This window comes from Argiope bruennichi, chromosome 11 (assembly GCF_947563725.1).
Source record: "Argiope bruennichi chromosome 11, qqArgBrue1.1, whole genome shotgun sequence".
Lineage (NCBI taxonomy): Eukaryota > Metazoa > Arthropoda > Arachnida > Araneae > Araneidae > Argiope > Argiope bruennichi.
This window is the reverse complement of record NC_079161.1, coordinates 77,426,193-77,448,924: the sequence shown is the minus strand read 5'-3', so window position 1 is coordinate 77,448,924 and position 22,732 is coordinate 77,426,193. Positions and strand designations below refer to the sequence as shown.

The following is a 22,732-nucleotide window of genomic DNA, read 5'->3' as shown; positions in this document are numbered from 1 at the left end:
GACATTGTTTAATCAACAGTTTTCTAAATGATTTCTTTTAAAATTTTAAAGGCATAGGATGAAATTCACGATATGTTGACTTCTAAGATAGCAATATTTATCTTTTCTCCTTTAAAATTTAAAATCAAATATCATACTTACATTTTTATAACTAAAATGGTAGTTTTCGAATATGTTGTTTTCAATTGCACCTTGAGAAAGAAATGAATGAATTTTAGTATTTTTTGTATTAATTTAATATGTAATTATTTCTGGAAATACTTGTTTGAAGTTTCTTACGTATGCGTATTAGATTACCATTTTTAATCGTTTTCAAAAGATTAAGATTCTACGATACGAAAAAAAAAATCTGTATTTAAAACTTTTAAAAAATTCTAATGAAGACTTTTTTATTAGAGCATTTTTTTCTAATTGTGAACTTGAAATGATCGAATAGGAACATCACACAAATAAAATTTTATCAGGAATTAAAATATTTTTATTACAATTATATTTTTCAAATTATAATTTCAGAGGAATTTTTCTGTTACAAAACTGAAAAACATTGAAAGCAATTTTTCTAAAAATAAAAATTCCTCTTTGGATAATAATCGTTAAATGCTTTTAATTGCATTATTTTTGAATTAGTTTGAGAAAGCAGCAATTACAACTGCCTTTAGTATTAAAATTACGTTTTCAAACGATTGCATTAATTCTGAATGCTTACAATGCAATGAATGACGTAAGTTTTAATAGTTTATGTGAGTTTTTTTATTTTTATTTTTCATATTCAGACTCATAAATACTTAGTGACTATCAAATTATTAACTTTATTGACATAATAGTACTTATAGACTCTCATATTATCAGTAAATTGCGTCATGCAAAATAATCTAAAACATTCTACAGATCGTTGCACTTACGGTTACTAAATATGTCACGTGTTTATTTCATTGTTGTTGATGCACATGAAGAAAGCGATTTTTCACAATTTTTATTAGATATGTTATCAAAAATGAACTGAAATATTAAAAGTTTTTTTTCTTTCAGGAACTTTGAGAATATTATGAACAGAAACTATATTTACACTACCTTAAAATTAAAAACAATCAGCCTCTTTGTGATAACAATCTTGTAGTTATTATTTTTCTAATTGTGGATATAACCAGCTTTGATCAAGATTAAAATATTTCTAATAAAAACTGTTTCTTTATAAAATATCATAAAATAAAAAAAAATCTTTTTATAGTCTGAAATCTGGATCGCTCAGTCTTTAATTAAAATATCAATTAAACCAGACGATTTTAGAAATCACCTATAGTTAATTTCCTTCGCAAGTTATTAATATTTAAGCTGATTGGTTTAGACATAAATTTAAGCATGATTAAATCACTACTTTAAGATTAAAAAATCTACTTAAAAACATAAAAAATAAAAGAAATAGAAGTAGTTCAAAGTATTATTAATTAATTTCTAATTAATTGATTTTTAATTTCTTTAATTTCTAATTAATTGAATGTTTAAGTAACTTTTTCTCTTTGGAAAGTTGACAGCATTCTTTTTCTTATTTTAAATAAAAAGAATGTGAAGTTTGGTTGAATTCGGCCCACTTTTTTAGAAGAACTGAAACACACATATAATGTCATTTATTTATAATGAATTATTATTTCGTTAATTTAAATAAATTGAAAAATATTTTTAAATATATTTTTACAACACTTTTTATTATTTTAGTTATAGCATTAATACTCATACGCATCGCAACAACACTAAGTACAGTATATGTATATTATCGTTGCCAAAATTAAGAAAATGCTTTCAAAAATAGTATGAAGATAGATTAATCAAATTTTAAATATTACCACGCTTCGGTATTTTTAGATTAGAAGTCTGGATCTTCTTTAAATTTTTTCATATTTAAATTTAAATTTCATATAGCTTTGTGTATTCTCGAAGTTTTTGAGCAATTTATTGTTAAATAAATGTCACGCTCAAAATACTTTGGTTTAAAAATATGATTTTTTTTTGAAAAAATTAAGATAATAACAATTTAAATTCATAGACCTACCTGTACTGTTTAATGAATCTACATAAAGTTCACCAGACGATTCATCATTTATAGGGAAAACATAAAGAGTTAAGTTTTTAGGCATCTCTCTGGAAAAAAAATAAATTTATTTTAGGAGGTTACACATAATAATCGTAGTTTATTTGATTTATTAGTTTTAACGAATTAATAAAGTCAGTAAATATTTATAGTAAAAAGTAAAACCTTATAAAAAACTAACTGTAAAACTTATAAAAAAACTACTGTTATTAAAAATTAGCTGGAATGCTTCACATAAAATACATTTATATTAAGTTATTAATTATCGTCTGCAAACATATATATAAATTATTTTTACGACTTCTATAAATATGTCAGAAATTAATTTTATTTTATCGTTTGAAAATAAATTCCTTTTTAATGAGATACAAATTTTTAATTTGCCTATCTTCCAAACTGTCGAATATAATTGAGTAAAAAAATATGCATTAAAATTTGTTTTCAGAATGAAATATTTGAAATGCAGTGATAAGCTCTAAAAATCAACTGATAATCATACACAAAAAAAAAATAGTGTGTTTGAGAGGAATAAAATCTGTAAAGAAGGTAAAGAAATTTTCTTTTAGTGATCGCCATTTAACAAATATTTCAATAAAAAAATGCATTACCAACTCTAAAGAAATTTCACAAAAACGATGTTTTAATGAATGGACAAAATGTTAGCTGAAGTGCATTGCAGCCGAAAGAAATTATTCCGAACGAGTTACAATAAATTTGACCAATAAATTGATACCTTTTGTTCTATGCTACCATTTCAGGTAATTTTTGATAACAATAGTATATCAGTGGTTTCCATAATTTCTTATATATTTGAGTAATCTTAACGGACAAATCGAAATATATGTTTGCATCAGTTTACCCTAAAGAATGCAAAGCCAAAACAAATAAGTGGGGGAAAATGCAGAAAGGAAATACCAAAAATTTCATTTAGTTGAGACCTATTATTTAGTAAAACTTCACATCACCGATGGATGCAAAATCACTACTGAATAGTCATTAAAGTCGCCATTGCAATTCATATCTACTTCACTGGATTGTTGACTGAAAAAAAATCTTACTTTTCGACATTGACGACTTGGCATTTGTTTCTATATGAAGGGTTACCGAAAAGAAAAGTTCTATATATAATTTTTTACACTTTGAATACGATATGGCATGATTTGCAAATATTCTAATCGAATATTGAAGTCTAAAGAATATGATCTCTAGACTCTTCCCTTTGACCTACTGGATCCATAATTTGACACACTTATATTATTTTAATGTCAAGACAATATAACTAATTTAATTTTTGTAACTTTTTATGTTTTGAGTTATCGGACAGTCAAAAAAAGCCAGGCCTCTCTTGGATCCATTCAATCCAAAATTTGGCATTGATCTGCAGTATTGATGTAAATTTTATGAAACTCATAATTTTTAGTTATTTTTGTTATATACACACGGATAGACCAACAGACAGATAATCAAAATATAGACAGATTTGCTCCAAACTTTTATAGGGATTTACATTTCGTCACTTTATGTCACATGTCATCTGTCTTGGACATTACATTTTTTTAGATATCTCGTTTAGAGATAACTTGCTCACTGACGGAGAGACAGACAGACTTTCTACTGAATGATTTCTTCTAAATTTCTCAGAAATGCACAAATTTGGTACAAAGAAAAACTAAATTTAATTTTTCTAATTCATGACATTTTAATTAGTTGAATTTGGTTATTTGATATGTTTATATTTATTCTATTCACATACAAACAGATATATAAACAGGATTAAAAAAATGTTAATTGTGGAAACTTTCAAACTTTGTTGGCAGCTTTTCGAATCATTCTGCAAATGTTGGCTGTAATAAAATTAAAAAATGAAAATTTTTGAAAACATATTAATGAGCTTTGAAGAGGAAAATTTTAAAATAATGCTAAAAACTAAAACAAAATCGTAAAAGAATGATGTTATTTACAATGCTAAAGAAATCAAGCTTACAAAAGATGCAACAAAGAAGAAAATTCATTAACAATATTAATTAAGTTCTATCAGCACTTTAAAAATGTACGATTTTTTTTAACATTCAGACTTTAAAAAAATTAGATTCTTTATTTTAGTGAAGTAATTAAAAAGTACGTTTAAAATCTGTTTTTATTTTTTTATCTTCTTTGTTCCTCAAGTTTATGCTTCATTATTATAAATAATGTAATCAATTTTTTTCTGATTTCATATCCAGATGGCGCCACTAGTAAGGTATCAAAACTTAATTTAATGCATTATTTTGTACTTAAGTTCTAGATATGATAAATTTTCGAGTTATTATTGGGAACCTTTAAACGCTACATATTTGAGAAATCTATAGATTTTCAATTGAATGAACAACTAATTACAAAATTCCATATTTGCAAACTCGAAGAAATATATATTTAAATAAATGTAACTTCTTAAAAAAGCTTGTAAAAAAAGTTATAGAATATCCTCTATTGAAAGCAATTTCTTCTAATTTCACTTACACATTAGATTTATTTAGCTGATAATACTCTGTTGGAATGATGCATCCACTCTTGACATGAAGAGGAATTTCCTCATGGATATCATTTTCGTCGAAATAATTTCCTTTTACTTCCTCCCGATGACTCTGGAAGAAATAAAAGAGAATGTCGAAGATAGTCACCTTATCTTTTTAGCAGGAATTATTTCAGTGTCTGATGTAGTGAAAGCAGAAATCTGATATATCAGAATTCTGACAATATCTGATGCAGCGTTGCTGTTTTTCTATTTTGAAATATGTTCATTGGCATCTGAGTTTCTGCATTATCAGATAATTTTGTGTAATAGCAGCTATGTAAATAATGTAATGATATTAAAAAAATTCCTTATTTAGAAAGATTATAAATTTGAAAATAATACAAAATATTGATGTACTGATTCATGCATAAAATTTCTTTTAGCTCTGACATTCATTTTTTATGTTACAGTGTTCACAAGCACTGCAACATAAACATGTAGATAATTAATTACACTGTAGCTAAACATGTAGATAATTAACTACACTGTAACATAAACATGTAGATAATTCCATGTGTCATTAGGTTAGTATGACACTTGACATAATTTTAATGAAAATGTCATATAATTTACTAGTTCTATCTAGATTATTACTTTTTTATAGGTTAATGTACGTGGGAATAGGTAAGCTGAACAGACAGTCAATTCATTGACGGATTTCATCTGAAATTTCATAAAAATTTACAATTTTGAGGCAAAAACAACATACCAAATTTCATTCAACCATCATGTTTCTTTTATGAGTCACTAAGTTACGGACAGACCGAAAAAAAGATGTTTTGAGTTTAATTTATCGTGTGATAAAAAGAATCAAACGTGCATTTTGGATGCTCTTTTTTTAAACAACTGGTTTAAATTTTGATACAAGTTTTCACTTTGGTCATAAAATCACAATCCAAATTTTATTTATGTAAGTCGTTGTGTTTATGATTGTCCAATGTTTTTCGAATTTTAATAATTGTGCCCATACATATTATATGAATGACAGCCAAACATTTCACTAACGAATCTGATTACTTAATCTGATAGTAATTTACAATGTTATTGACAAGACCACATATAAAATTACGAATCTGTAATGTTGCTTCCTAGCGCAAGCAGTTCCATCGTAGGAAAGATAGTTTTACGGACATCTCTATTGGATGCCGGATCAAAGATCCCCTCCCCCCCGCAGGCTTAGCGACAAATTGGACGACCATTTAGCGATGAATTTAGTGACAAAATGGGAGATACTAGAATCTTCAGGAATTTTGGTGATAGGACCAATAGGAGGCGATTAATGCGTGATTCCTCGAGAACCTTCTATGCCCTGATCCGGAAGTTATCTATAAAAGGCTGGCGGTTCAACCAGAAGTGAGTGTGAGTCAGTGACGAATAATTAGTTGCATCAGTCCAGCGAAGCGAAAGCGTTGAGTAGAGCTCAAGGGATTAGTAGATTGAGAATTGAGTCATGCACCGAAATGTGGAGTAGTTTGGAGAGATCTTAGTGAATAGCAACATGGGTTCTCTCTTCCTTCTGTGTTCTTTCTGGCCCCTTAGTGGGTTGTCGTGATTGTTTACTATCAATTATTACTTGTGGGCTGTTATTTATTGTAAGGGCTGCGGTGTATAGCTTGTGTACGTCTCGACTGTGGCCCGGTGGTAAGGTCTCGGCTTCGGAACCGGAGGATTTCAGGTTCGTTACCCGATTCCACCGAAGAACCGTCGTGTAAGGGGGTCTGTTGCACGTTAAATCCATCATGCCAAACGTCCTCCCGTTGGTGTGGTGTGGTGTGGTGTGGTGTGGAGAGGGGGGGTGCCAGCTCAGGTGTCGTCCTCGTCATCTGACCGTGGTTCAAAATTACGAGGTCCGTCCCAAAATAGCCCTAGTGTTGCTTCAAACGGGACGTTAATATAACCAAACCAAAACCAAACCTCGGCTGTGTTTAGTCGTCTGTTTGTTCGTGTTAATAAACGTTTTTATTTGTTATTGAGACTGTTTACTATGTCACCATCACCCACTACAACGAACTCGTTGATTTTAATGGAATAATTTTTACGTAACAATATATTAAATTCATTGTGTTTTCATTGAGATACCAATAGCCAACCAACATAATTCTTGGAAAATTCAATCTAAATTCAATTTTGAATCTAAAGCATACTATTTTCTGAATATCTAGGAGGCGAATTTTTTAAAGATTACAATAATTTAAGGATTAAAACCTACTTCATATAGCATCATTACAAATTTAGTATTTACCTCAGTGCCTTTAAAATGCCACCATTCAGCGTCTGGCAGATACATCTTCAAAGAATTTGCTCCCTAGAAGAAATAAAGAGAGTAGATAAAATAAATAAAACAATTTTAAAAATGTTACACCACAATTTGCAACCACATTATTTCAGAATTACATATTCATAAATTTAAGCAAAACAATGTCTTCATATTGCATATTTATTGCGAAAATGCTTCGTAATTTTTAACGAAAAATATTAAGGCACTTATAACAAGAATTATTATTTTCTTAGCTCATTTGTTACCTGAGGGTCAGTTTATTATTTCAAGACATCTACCTGCAATAGTGATTGATGCCACCATCCATATCTGTATTAAATGAATGCACGCAAGTTAACTTTGGCTTGAGGACATTATTTCCTCGGATTCCTTACACTTATAGTGATTATTGGTAAATGGTTTATTTAACATAATGTTATTATTAAGTTACCCACATGGTTATCCAATGGTTTATTTAACGTATTTTATTAACTTATTTGCAGAGAGAGTTAAGAATGATTAGTAAATTAAATATATAAATATTTTAGTTAATAGTAAGGAGACGTTTTCAAAATAATGAAGTTTCACGTAAAAAAAATAGATGACGCTTTAATCTTTTTCTATTTATCATAATTTTGATATTATCATCTTCAATCTACTACTCCCTTTCTCAATACCTACCATTCTCGACAAATCTTATCTTTCCGGCAATATTCTGGCAGATTTTTCATCACCACCCCAGCTACTTTTTTACTCCAATACTCACTATGAATTCATTTATCTATCCATAGTATAAATTGAAAATCCTGAAAGCGTCTGTATGTTTGAAAGAGAAACTCGAGAGATACTTAACTGATATTGGAGATATTTGTATCCTTTTGTAGGGCATTGATTGGAAAAGGTTTTAATATACTGAAGTCATATCAAAATAAAAAAAGAAATTTTATAATCGCGACTTTCATTATTTTTCTACTATGATTCGCGTATGCGTAAAGCAGCAGTACCTGTGCTTTGCACTTATCCCCGTATGTGCAAAACCCTCAAACTGCACATGCGCAAATAGCAAGAGCTGTGGTATACATACACGATACATTTCTTTCTTCGTCTGATTTTAAACAGCGGTTCAAAGTTCATTATGCCCCAAAATATTTTTATCTTTTTAACAGTCTAAATATTTCTTCATGTGTGCTATAAAAAATTGTATTGTAGTTATTTTGGCGAGTTCGCAAATTGTACAGACTAAGTCTATGGCAAAGGATACCGACGTGCTCTGATTGGTTTAAGCCTTGGCATTTTTTTGGCAATGTTTTGCACCCATAATAGTGTAGTTTTCGCTTATTTGGCTCAAATCTTGTACCTTTCATTAGTTTTATGGAAGATACGAGTGAATATCAACACCATCTAATTTTTATTAATATAATTATTTTCTCTTAATATTACTAGTAATACTACTAATACTAATTAATAATAATACTAACAAATATTACTAATAATGCTAGTAATACAATTAACTAATGTTGTTTATGCACAAAAGTATAAAAACTAAATGGAAGTAATTACTCAACATATGATACAGCAATGAAATAATTCTTATTTTTCTATGATTTTCGTGCCTTTATTAGATAATTTATGCAGTTAGTGAAACTTGTTGATGAACGTTTGTTACTTTCCCATCAACTGCATATGGGGAGATGATTACTTAATGCCCAAAACGTATAAATATGTAAGCTTTAACGGAATATGTGATTTCGTAGCTAATTTTTTTAGTTATATCAAAATAATATTAAGAAGAAACACACACAAATTTTTTTTTAATAAATTGTAATTTTTATATTTCCTGAATTTAGAATTCAGGATTTGATCTTTTCTGTTGTATATGTGTTCCAGGTTAATATTACATGTAAACCGTAAAAAATAGGGGGAGGGGGGGATAAATTCACAAATTTTATTTATTTTTATAAAAATATATTTCGGTATGGCCTCTTTTAGGCAAAACATTGCCAAAAAGATGCCAAGGCTTAAACCAATCAGAGCACGTCGGTATCCTTTGCCATAGACTTAGTCTATACAATTTGCGAACTCGCGTTATTTTTTATGGTTTCTTAATATATTTATATGTTTTTTTGATGCTGCGTGACATGCTCGTGTCATATCGGGTGGAGGCTAGACTTAAGTTTAAATTTAATTTTTCCTTTTGAATGTTATGCCACGGGCAACTCTGTGCGGGTACTGCTAGTTCATTATATTTCTGTTACAATCTCAAATCTATTGTCTTTTGACATCGATTTATGAAATTAAGTAAATATATTATTAAAAAAACACTCATTGGTGGTAGTCTCGCTAAAACTTTCTCGTATACTTTCTAATAAACTTGTCATGCTAGAGAACGCCTTACATAACATTTATATAATAAAGTTACGAAGTAGTAACTTTTGCCATAAATAAACTCTGAATATTTACTGCATCTCTCATGTTATCCCTAGAGAGTTTTTTTTTTGCGATTCATTTTTAGCATGCGGTTAATAGCACTTGAAAATCGAATTTGCGCTTTAGACACGCTTTTCTCAATCAATTAAAATAAAGATTTGCTACAAAACTGCAGTTGTAGTCACAAAATCCCATAGCTAATTTGATATATTTAAGTCACTGAGTCTTTGAATTATCACTTTTATATATTTCTGAAAGTACAGACGGACAATTAACCCGTTATTGATTTTGCCTCAAAATTTGATAAGCGTTTACACTATAGATATTAAATTTGGACACCGAATGTTATCTGTCTAGCTCCATTCGTTTTGTAGTTATCGCTTTAACTTATATTCGAACAGGCGGACAGATAGACTTTCTCTGAATAGATTTTACTCACAATTTGATAGAAAATCTGTAAATTTGATATAAAAACAGTACCAAATTTCAACCGCGTAGCTCAAAGCACTTTTGAGTTATCTTTTTTTATAGAAAGAAAGAAGGATGGACATTTTATAAACTGTGTCTTGAAGTCTGGGAAGTCCAAAACGTGGAGATCCGTCAAGATCTCGAATTCGAATTTTTTGACGATTACTATTTTTTCTCTATACTATGTATACGAGAAAGTGAAAATTCACCAGGGGATATCAGATTAATGTTGCAAGTGTTCTATGATAACTGTTCGTTGCTTATCATAAACGTCTAGACAGACTATAAATTGTGGATTAAGGAATTATCCTAATGAAGTTATACTTTGTATTTTATCTCAAATGAGGTCGTTTCTTCACCATCCCTTCATGTAAAATAGTAAAGATACAGGTGGTTATCAAAATAATGGAAACACCTTAGAGTTATAAACAATCCTTTATTAGTATGGTGTAGGACAGCCTTTGCCATGTAATACAGCTTGGATTCGTCTAGAAATCGATTCATACAAGTGTTGAATAGTGTTTAGAGGAATAATGTACCATTCTTCCTGGAGATATGTTGAAAGTTCTGGGAGAGATGCCGGTGGAGGATATCGATTCTGTATTAAGCGCTCTAAAATAAACCATAACGATTCAATTATATTGAGGTCGGGTGACTGTGCGCGCCAAGGCAGCTGTTTAACTTCATCCTCGTGTTCATCAAACCATGATTGGACAAATTTCGCTGCATGGATAGGTGCATTATATCCTGGAAAATTCCATCTCTTGCAGGAAACAAAGTTTGAATCATAAGATGGACTTGGTCAGCTAAAATTTCTCTATACTTCTTCCTAATGATCTCTCCTTTCAAGGTTACAATTGGTCCAGCAGAAAACCACGACATGGATGCCCAAATCAGGATAGATCCACTTCCATACTTGACGAAAGGAGATAATGACGATCATATGCTTGCGAAGGTGTCCACCAAACGAGCCCCCGTCCTGTTGTAGGGAAAACTGTGAAAAACGATTTGTCAGACCATATTAGTTTCTTCCACTTATCAATCGACCAGGTTTTGTGAGTGTGATACCAATGTAGATGACATTTACCATTGACATCTGTAACAAATGGTTTGGGAATTGCTGCTCTGCCAGAAATGCTCTGTTTATGAAGGTGTATTCTAACTATAATCACTGACACTGGAGAATTCAGATGGGCATTGAGCTGTGCGGTCACTTTTACTGCAGTCGATTGCTTTTTAGACATTGCAATCCGCTCCAATACCTGTCTGTCTCTTTCACTTCTGGCTTCAATGGGCTTCTCTTTCCGCTCATTATTTTGCTTTGCCGCGCTGTGTGTATGCTGTCATGACTTTAGACACCGTGCCTCTAGAAACGCCTAAAAGTTGACATGTTTCGGTCACATTTGCTCCAGCTAGACGGTCTCCTACAATTTGGCCTCTTTGAAAGGTCTCTGAGAGGTCTGACATTTTACGTTTTTGAAAAAAATCCAAGAATTACAGAACTTTAATAAAGCTAGCACATACTATCAGAATATACATATACTACGAAGAATGTATACTATCAGAATATATACTACGAAGAATGTATACTATCAGGATATATACTACGAAGAATGTATACTATCAGGATATATACTACGAAGAATGTATACTATCAGAATATATACTACGAAGAATGTATACTATCAGGATATATACTACGAAGAATGTATACTATCAGAATATATACTACGAAGAATGTATACTATCAGAATATATACTACGAAGAATGTATACTATCAGAATATATACTATCTATTGTGTTGGAGAAATAACAGAGAACAGGTTTTCGAAACAACTTTGTTTATTCGTCTTGAATAAAACGTAATAAGGTTCAAAAGAAAACTTAAAAATGAACATTTTGTAGAACATTAGGGCATGTTTGGTACATGTCATCTATAGCCATCTCCGTCTACCTCTTTCCATCGTCTTTTCGTCTATATAAATACACTTATATCGTGAGCTCAATGGCATCTGAATTCCTCTGCTACCTTACGGCGCTTTTCATAATGATCCCACGACTGATTACCAACATATTTCTTACGAAGCGCATTCAAAAATGTCACTTTTATTCACAGGTGTTTCCATTATTTTGATAACCACCTCTACTGGTTTAATATCGTCTGCCGACTGTTTGACCTTCAGGTACCAAATCAATATAAGAATCTCTTGGAGAATGAAAACATTTGTTGGACTTGTATAACTAAAACATAGGTCGTCTTCTATCTTTAATTGGCCATCTTCGAATTTTTTTATCCAGTCAATTACTTGTGCATGTAAAGAGAACTCATCTTTGTATACTGGTTACAAGAAGGAATGAATTTCCCCAAATTTTCCGGATAGAAGGAGAGTTATGTTGAAATTTAGTTCCTAATGTGTGTTTTTTTTCGCGGCATCGCACACACAAACAATATCTTCCAACTTAGATTGCAAACGGATGGAATAATATGTGCATTAAAACTTGACAAATGTGAGCGGGGATGGATATACTTGATGAGTCCTTGATTTTTTTGTCGTTCCGCTGTAAAAGATATAACCCGGTTATTTTTTTAGTCATATCTTGCACTTGATGTCTATTTCAGAATGTATGTCATAGCTGCGAGCCATGTTTGGTTGATAAGGACGACATCTGATCCAGTATTCCCCTCTCTAAACTCTTAAATTGTATAAACGACTGTTCATTTGTCTGAAACGGTTTAAACGGAGTATGATAAATAAGGTTTTATGATATAGGAGAAAGGAAAATAGATTGTTTTTCTCAATATCAATTTCGAAACATCATCGAAATATGTATCAAAAGGGTTCAATTAAACAGAACCCACCTTAGTATATAAACAAATATCGGTATAATTCTAAAAAACATTTGGGGATAAAGTAAGTTTTAAGGGGGTCCGGGACACATTTTAAAATTTTTTTTATTAATTAATTTAAAATTTTGAAATTTTTTGTACTGATCAACCATCTTATTAATAAGCAAAATCACAACACAAAAGTTTTCAAAATTTTTTTTAAAAAAAGTTACGTTGTTTTAAATAGATATAACTCAAAATATTTTTGATCAATTTTCAAAATTTTTTTCATTAAATCAAACACAAATATATATTCTTTCATTTTGATTCGGAAATTTAAAAAATATTAATTTAAAAAAAATTTAAAAATTTTAAATGAAAATTTTGAAAAAATCTTGGGTACTTTTTAAAAAAAAATTCATATCTTGAAAAGTAAATTTTTTTTTTTTAATTTGCTGAATCAAAATTAAGGCAAACAGTTTGAAAAGTATGTTTTTCAAATTTCAGACCTCTATCTTTATATGATCTGGACTTATATCAATTTGATCACAACAAATAATGAAAAAACGCAACATGGTTAAAAATGCGTTTAAATTTTAAAAATAAAGTTTATAAGAATTAAAACTATTTAAATACATTTAAAAGCTTCCAGATGCATAAGAGACGCCTCCCTTCCTCACAAGTGTTTATTTTAATTTAATTTTACATTTACAATTAAGAAAACAAACTTTAGAGCAGAAAATTAAAAAGCACGTTGTCTCATGAAATGTAAACACAGAGGTTCTAATAAACACTGTCTCTCTTCGTTTCACTTCATTATTGAAGGACTTGAGTTGCATACAAACTAAATCTAGAATTTAAAATAAATTCTTTAAAAATTTATTTAAAAAAAATCAAAAATTAAGCTAAAACAGTGCCGGGAAATGTATGTTTACATTTAAAGAGATGAAGTTGCCATGGCAACGCCTTTTTGCCAGTTGGAATTTCAAAGCAGTGGTCAACAAAAATTATGATATCTCTCGTTCTAATTAAGACAGAAACATGATTTAAATGTTATTTTAAGCAGAAAACCATGCAAACATTTTTCAGCTAAAAAAACAAATTTCGAAAATTTGACGATTTTTGTGTCCCAGACCCCCTTAAAATTTAGACATTTGCCAATCCTTTTAGTTTGAACTTTTCAGTGATAGCAATACTTTATCAATATTAAATCTGTAATAATTGAAAAATATTTTTTTTTTGTTTCAATTTACGTTTTCTTTTTGAGAACACAATCACAGACAATTAGTCCGGCAGAGACACACGATGGGGGGGGGACAAAAAACAAACATTGATTGATCGGATCACCGGGACAGCATTGGCGGGAATTGAGGTTAATTTCTAAGTGCTGTCACCGGTCACAGTACAACCCTTCCCGTAGGAGGCACGTCTCGTCATCGGCAGGGAGTAGTCGACCCCACACCCTTTCTGTGTCCTCCAGGGTCCAGAACCAATCACTATCCGGAAGTTTGTCATCCCTATATTTGAGGTGTCTCCCCGGGAGCGGCATCGTTAATCCTGTCGATGCTGACTAGTTCAGAGATGGCGGGGTGGTCGGCTGTACACAATAAGGAGAAGAAGGTGGGGGTGATCGTGAGAACATAAGTTGCATTGCAGAAGTTCGGATTGTAAATCTTGTTTCTCAGTTTCTTAGAGAAAAAGAGTATAAAGAAGAGAGAAATTCGAAAAATACAGTTTTAATACAGATGTTTTAGAAAAACTTATGATTTTCAGTGCTCGATTGCGTGCATCATAATTGAAGGAACAATAAAAAAATTTTTTTATTATTATTTTAACGGAAACTGATTAAAATTAGACTTTCTATTTTTTCCTCTTAAACGCTCATTCTGTAACTTCCATATTCTTTATTCTCAATTATGATATTTAGCTTTCTCAAATTTGATTAGCAAATATACCATCTTAAATACAAAAAAAATCTTACATACAAAAAAATTTTCATTCATTAATCAAATTAAATAAGTTCTTTATATTTGTGAAACTGTAGTACAGGTTTGGATTGTTTAAATGGCCAACAAAATGTCGTTTTCATCTTTAATAATTATCCAAGATTTGATCATTTTAATTTTGCTGTAAATTATAAGAATAATAAAAGATTCATTAGAAAAACTTTTTACCGGTGTTAAGACAGGAGAAATCAGCAGGCATTTACCCCACATAAACTGGTCACCAATATTCCAAGTATTTTCATCGCTTGGAAACCTAAAACAAATACAAAAATGTCAACAACAACAACAAAAACCAAGCTTTAAAAGTCTCCAAAATCGCCAAGTCTGTTTTCATTTCATTTAAATTAAAAATTGACAAATATGGTGAAGTGACTAAGACTGGGGGATTATGTCGAGGCTTAGTTTCACATATAATATGCAGGAAAATACTGTTTTAGAGATTTCTCTCAAAAATAAAAGGTAGTAGGGAACAGGTAGCCATTGATAGTGTATCCAAGGATCATAAACCTTGATCCCTGATTGATTTCATTTTTGATATGAAATAAAAACTGGCAAAATCAGTACAGTGATTGTGGTTAGGTGTGATTTTTTTGGTAATTATTTCAAATATGTAGATATCATTAAACATTATATAAATTCGAAATAGGTATAAAATGTATTTAAAGTAAACAAAGAATTGATTTATAAAGTTTATATGAAAAGAATTCGAATCTCAATTTATCATATAGTTATATTATTCTTTGATAGCGCCTTTTCATGTCATAAGACAGCAAATATTCGCATTTGGTTAGTTTACACTTGAAAATATTATAATTTGGCGAGCGAACATATATAGCTCCTGCATTACATACTAAGCATAAGGGTAACCAAGCTTTATTTTTTAAAATATGAAATGTTAATGAAATGAAATATATTAAAATATAAATGTATTTCATTTTAGTAAGATTTAATAATATTATTTAATAATATAATTTCAAATTTACAAATCTTATAAATTTGAAATGCAATAAATGATATTATTCTGATGTTATTTTCATCACTTACTCGTGAAATAAAGGTCTGACCACTGTGGAACCCTCCAAATGGGCCCGATAGAAAAGTGTGTACAAATAGGGATTCAAGCCGTATCTCCGTTCCACTGCTCTCTTCGATGCGGCTACGACATCGGCACCAAGAGCAACAGGATCTTGGTCCTGAAAAAACAAATACAACATTCAATACAACCGAAGAGTTGAGGCAAACTGTCTTCGTCCACAATTTAAACAAAACTGAAATAAATGCATTGAAACTTGTTTCTCTCAAAATAAACTAATATCAGCTCAGTGCAAATTCAATGTACAATAAGACTAAATAGTACACTGAACGCACGCTGATAGACTTTGTCTAAACTTTCTTTTTTACTTTCTCGTATACATAGTATAATAGAGAAAGTTGTTGTGAAAGTTTATAAGCCAGTTAACAACTACGCTACCCGATTAATTGCTTTTGTATCATGGTCATGTTACTGGGCTGCGAACCACAAGGTCCCATGTTCTATCTTCGCGCATCGCAATCCGTTACATTGGTGACCTCGGATGATGAACGTTCAATCTTCATACAGCTATTGTGGCGCCATCTACCCACAGTAACCCAAAGTCGTCAGACTCACTTGACGCAGCAACAACAACCACTCACCCACACACGCTCGCCATAACGTTTGACACTACTCAGATGGGTACAGGCGCATTAGAATCAACAGCTAATACATCACCACTCAACAGCCATATCGTTCGTCTCACCTCCGACTCATTGGAGGAACAGTCTGTGGTGAAAGCTTATAAGCCAGTTAACAGCTACGCTAGCAGAGTAATTGCTTTTGTATCATGGTCATGTTACTGGGATGCGAACCGCAAGGTTCCAGGTTCTATCCCCGTTCTTTCCAATCCGCTACAAAGTATAGTAATCATCAAAAAATTCGAACTCGAGATTTTTACGATTCTCTACATTTCAGACCTCCTTGAGTTTGGATATTGCATTTTTAGAAACTGTGCGTTCATCTCTTTATGACAAGAGGACTCAAATACGCTTTGAGCTAGGCAGCTAAAATTTGGTGCACTGTTTTTAAACCTAATTTGCAGATTTCTATCAAATTTTGAGTAAAAACTGTTCCGAGGAAGGAAATTTGATAGTCAGTGACAGTTGTTTTGAGGCAGCTGTAATGTCTTGATCCAGACTGATCAAATAACAAAGCAGAATTTCCAGACAATTCTTTATTTTACAGCCCTATATATACAAAAGAATAACTTGTTCTAATCTTGGTTAAATAAATAGCTATTTACACCTGTAGTAGGAGACACAACAGTCGAAGTCGAAGGGTTTCTTGAAACTCAGTTGGTTCACGGACTCCGAACTCGTGGGCGTAGTCCAACAGTGTCTCTGCAATTCGTTTCTTTTCTTCTCTTAAAAAAATCTCCCCACTTTATTTCGGCGACAATCTCCGCCTCTTAATTTACATCGGTCATTTGAGCTCTCTTTCGGCCAATCGGGGTTCAGCAATATGCTCTCTCAGCGGCTCCAGTGGGTCGTGGGAAGGTCCTTTCACAAAGAGAAACATCTAGCATCCAGATGTTTGGACACCCTTTTCTCTTTGAAGGTACTGTCAATACCTCTTGGATGAGGAATTCCACATGTGGTCTTTCATTGTTGTCTTTTATGAACAGATGCGAGACCGCCCTGGTGAAAAGATCCACCATCTGGCTATCTCGAGGAGTTTAATAAGTAACAGCGACAACACAGCTGGCTGTATATGTCTTATCAGTACTGGGAAACGGGGAATGTTACACAGCCGATGTATTATTGTATCGCCCAACAGTATTCTAAGCCCTACACAATTACCTTTTGATCCAAAACATTATGGTTCCTGAAGAAAGGATAAAACGCTCCAAGCTGCATCCAGCGTTTACACAGTTCAGGCGTAGTGGCTTCAGCAAATCCGCAGACATCAGCTCCAATCTATGAGGAATAAGTAAATGTTAATTATCTGAACATTCGATAATTCTCAAATTTATCTTCAAAGTACTTGTTGAAATAGTAAAATATTCCGTTTTGCAGGCTTATTACTGTGAAACATTCATTTTTCATGGACGCTCTGTCTTGAAGTATTGATTCGCTGATCAAAGAGCCATGGGCTTATATAGAACTTTTACATAAAATATGCTCTTCAGCGGCGGGGAAAACATAAATGATGACACAGGCAAAGTATTTAATTTTCACCTTCATCTGTGTTGATAAACGAAAAATGCATGCCGTAGCATTAGCTTTAATGAGACTCCTAAACTTAATCCCTAGGAATGCATATCAATATTTAATATTTTCTCTACATTCTGCTAATTTCTAATTTTTCGTTAATATTTTTATTATTTTTTTCTTCAGAATTTTGTAATCACATACAAACTGTAAGTCTGTTTATGTAAATGAGCACAAGTTTTCAGTTTATCTCTGATGGTTTGCTTTACAAGCCAAAGCTACTTCCCATTTTTTATTTCAAATAGCTCATTGCTTTGGGATTTCTTTTGTCCAATATTAAAACCCCCTAACCAAATTTCAATCAATAAATGCCAAATGCCGAACAGTAGTCTCAGGGATGGATAGAACAGGAGAGTCTTTCCATGTCTCTCCCACTTCATCTCATTACTCTGTTTAAATAACCAGAGGGTTGTAGTTGCAGGGGCATGAAGCGGTGTGGTGTGTTGCAAAAGAAATTTTTAATTAATTGTTATTAATTATTCTTCTAGTATACGTAGTATAAAGAAAGTATAGTAATCAAAATATTGTAATAGACATTTTGGGCTAGACGGCTGAAATTTGGTATATGGTCTTTACTCTAAATTTGTAGATTTCTATCTAATTTTGGGTAACATCTGCTCTGAAGAAGTCCGTCTGTCCTGCTGTTCGAATATTAGTTAACACTATAACTAGAAAACGAAGAGAGATAAGATTAGATACACAGATTTAACTTTTATAGTATAGACGCCTGTCAAAGTTTGAGCCAAAACCAATAAAGGGTTGACTGTCTGTCGGTCTGTACTTTCAGAAAAATGTAAACGTGATAATTCAAAAATGGAATGACTTAAATATGTTAAATTAAATTTGGAATTTTGTTACGACAAATGCAGTTTTGCGGCACATTTTTGTTCCACTCGGTTGTGAAAAACGCGTCTAAAACCCAAATTCGATTTCCGGATACTATTAATCGCATACCAGGGATTAATCGCCAAATAACTCGCCAAGATGCCATGATAGATTAGAACTTAGATTCTGCAAGAATTCTAAGCTCATGTCAAAAGTTAATATTTCGTAATTGTTGTATATCAGTCTCATACAAGTCTTCTTCTAGTATGACAAGTTTATTAGAGAGTATGCGAGATAATTTTGGGGTGACCACCACCCTGGTTAAAATGAAACATTCTGTTTACTTTGACAAGGTGTCGGTATCTCAGCTTAAATATCATATTGTCTCTCCTTTATTATACACAGAAAATCCAGAGGGAAGGGTGTATCCAAATTATATCGGGAATTTCGAAGACGCTGTTCTGCATGTTCTAAATAAAACTGGAAAAATTGCCAAGCACCTCCTATAATTTCAAATATCTGAAAATCCAAACTTCTCTTGGTGGGTTTTTTTTTTTGTATGTAAAATCGATTTTTTTTTATTGAAAATGGTTTGATACGAAACACATACTGATTACATATGAATAATTTTCACCTTTATCTACATATGAACTGGTCATTTAAATAAAAAAAAATCATGAATGCACTTAGTTTAACACGTTATTCGAAATAATCTATTATATAGGGTGTTCATTAATTATTGTCGGGGTTTCCGTACCTCATAACTTTTGAATAAAAAATATTACGCAAAAACCGATTACATATTCGTAAATTACAACTCAAAGAATTTTATTAATGATATTAAAATGTAAAGCTTGCACAATTTGCACTTTGTCGGCATTCAGTTGAAGGCGGTTATGGAGAACGTTCCATATCGCCGTATGTGCTCGGTCTTCCCGCTCCCTTTCGGTGTAGAACGCTACCAGTTTCCTGAAATTGTGTTAACCAGCGTCTGATAGAATTATCCGAAGGAGGATCTTTCTTGTTCGTGGTCCTGAAGCGACGTTGAGTAGTTATGACTGATTTAGTTTCGAAAAACCACAATACACACATTGCTTTTTCTTGCACGGTCGCCATTTTTATTTATGACGTCATAATTACCCAGACTGCAAATGCGCTAAGATCGCATGGTTGCCACGTAAAATTCTTTGAGTTGTAATTTACGAATACGTAATCGGTTTTTGTGTAATATTTTTTATTTGAAAGTTATGAGGTACGGAAACCCCGACAATAATTAATGAACACTCTATATTTTAGTATTCATTTTACGGTTTATCTATCATTACTTATATTTTAGAACTTACACTCAGTTTTATAATAGCGAAACCGGGCCCTATCTTGAGAGCAGATAGAAAATGGCTCTAATAGTTATAAAAAATGTTTTTTGTTTGTTTTCAAAATCGTGCTTTTTCAGGTAGGACACCTATATAGATAAACTTTAAAAGCAAAACCTTATCTAAATATAAAATTTGATTCAAATCGTTAGAGTCGTTTTCAAGATACACGAAATAAATAATTTTTTATACATATACAAGAATTGCTGACCTAAAGATATACGATATACTTCAAAGCGTAACTTTTGTGGAATAAACAGCCATTTGATTCTTAATTGCCAAATTTTTACTATGTAATATCATAGGGGACGTTTAGAACATTCGAGAGTCATTTGCCACCTTATTTTCCCACCCGAATTTTTTTTTTGTTTCCTTTTACTTAAGTTACTTTTTCGTTTTATTTGAAAATCCTAAGAATTTCAGACATTTCACACTGTTTTTCTAAAATAAAAAAAAAAGGTCAACTTACATATGGTATGCCGAAGATATTGAATTCCAACATTCCTGGAAAATGAAACTATATTTTAGAGAAAACAAATAAAGTTATTATCTAAATTAAATATAATATAGCACTCATTTAATATATAAGTTATATATTTAAAAATTAGTAGAATTAGTTAAACCTTTCTTGAAAGCAATTATCAATCGTGTGCGAAACTATTCACAGATGAATATTTGAAGAATATAATGCAAAAATGATATTTTGTTAGATAAAAATTAAAAAGTTATTTTCGTTTCTAAATTTAAGAACAATAAGTTCTATGAAAAAAGTTACTATAATTTTACTTTAAAGAATTCAAAATCTGCGTCTGATAGAAATACTAGACATAATTGATTCAAACATGGAAAATGCACACGAGGGTAAATTTTGTAGAATTTTTTTTTTTGTCCAAATAAAAGTTACTGGACTTTATTAAGACAGTAGCCACCGTGAATCTCAATGAAGATAACACACATCCTTATTTATGAAACAATTCATGCATCCACCATCATTTATGTATAACTGCAAGTACTGAAGCACGGGTCAATATCTATCGTACACTGCGCACACTGGTGTGTCAAGTGTGTATTCAATAAGCTTTTAATTTCAAAACAACCAAATTAATTGATTATTTCTAATATTGAGATAAACCTTAATGTACATAAAGCTTAAAAGAAACACAAAAGAATATTAATTTAAATAAGAATTAATACATTAAAATCATTGCTAGTATAGCTGAGGTCAACCTTAGCAAGAACTCATACTTTAAGAATATTGTTGGTGAGTCCAGCTGAGATTGACTTCAATAAGAACTCATACATTGTGAACATTTTGGATTGAACCAGCCGAGACAATGCACCCAAGATGTTAACCCGTAAAGGTTCGCATTCAGAGATCATAAATTTTTATATAGAAACGAGTTATCCACGAGAAAACTGAAGCGGGTGTAAAGTCTCGATCCAATAAAAGGTAGCGTTATGATCAAATTCTTTATTTACAGCTTTATTTACATAAAATTACAGTTCATCATCTAGGTTAAATGAGTTCTAGGTTAAATGATTTTTATTCGACACAACAAGGATAGTTCCTCGAATACTTCGGAGAAACCTCTTAAGAAAACAGCTAGCCGACTTGTAGCTTTCTCGCAAACAGGCGTAGCTCCAGGGATCCACCGAATCTTTTCGGATGGAATTCTAGTCGGACACTCCGCTTTCTGCCTCAGTGTCCACGATCCTCTCTTCCAATCTCCTCGCACTTTTATCCTATCCCTCATTCACATCGGACCATTTTCCCGGTTATCCAATAGTCGTTCAGCAAAAACTTCACTGGTCTACCGTCGACCGTGGGAATCCGTTGAGGAGCCACCCTCCACAATGTAAAGAATGCAGGTTTACATCTGTTTCAAATACAATGCAGGTGGGGTCCCTTATCTGGACTCGCACTAATTGCCCAGATGTCCTTACTTTAAAGGGCTTGACCACCTGGCACTTCTGGAAACATTTACACTGCGGTAGGGCGTCGCCATTGCTGATACTGCTGTCTGGATGCTAATTATGGAGCGTGGGAAAAGAAACGTCATCCTGGTCAAGCAGGGAAGAAGCTGACACGTGTTATCTACATTCGTATGCTGAGCATAACTGCCATACAACATTCAGTCATAGACCACCAGTATCTGAGTAGGTTAAGAAAGACATGCCATGACCGAGGAATACACATTAAAAGCTATAGGTTCTATAGCTTGTGCTCTGAAGCGGCATTATTAAAAAAAGATTGACCAGTTTGAGCTCCAACAATGTATTATTCTCTAATTTTTTTTTTTTTTTTTTTTTTTTTTTTTTTTTTTTAGTGTTGGAGATTTTCTTTCAAAAGAAAGATAAGAATGGACCAATTTTCCTTGAAAATTCTACAGAAAGACAACCTTCGCCTTATATTGGAGTTTAATAAGCCTTCTACCTCAAATGACATCATAGTGCTGAAAATAGCAGCTGATCAACAAAAGATATCCCTTCCTCACTTTATTAAAACTTTTGACTTCGCTACATGTGCATTCTACAATAGCATCAAGCAGCATTATAAGCATCACAATGAATTTTTTAGGAAAGCTCGCGTGATTGACTTTGGATAACTATAATGTTAAACGTT

General features: G+C 31.9%; 1 protein-coding gene across 1 annotated transcript in view; it reads right to left on the bottom strand.

Moving 5' to 3' along the window:
- Positions 1-22,732, bottom strand: part of LOC129957645 (maltase-glucoamylase-like) — an 84,361-nt gene that overhangs the window by 3,739 nt on the left and 57,890 nt on the right. Inside the window, exons 15-22 of the mRNA XM_056070081.1 lie at positions 20,579-20,613; positions 17,501-17,617; positions 15,671-15,819; positions 14,795-14,879; positions 6,883-6,945; positions 4,586-4,710; positions 2,048-2,136; positions 142-191 (exon numbers count right to left, since the gene is read on the bottom strand). Of these exons, the coding sequence (XP_055926056.1) occupies positions 142-191; positions 2,048-2,136; positions 4,586-4,710; positions 6,883-6,945; positions 14,795-14,879; positions 15,671-15,819; positions 17,501-17,617; positions 20,579-20,613 (713 nt within the window). The remainder of the gene's footprint in view (positions 1-141; positions 192-2,047; positions 2,137-4,585; positions 4,711-6,882; positions 6,946-14,794; positions 14,880-15,670; positions 15,820-17,500; positions 17,618-20,578; positions 20,614-22,732) is intronic.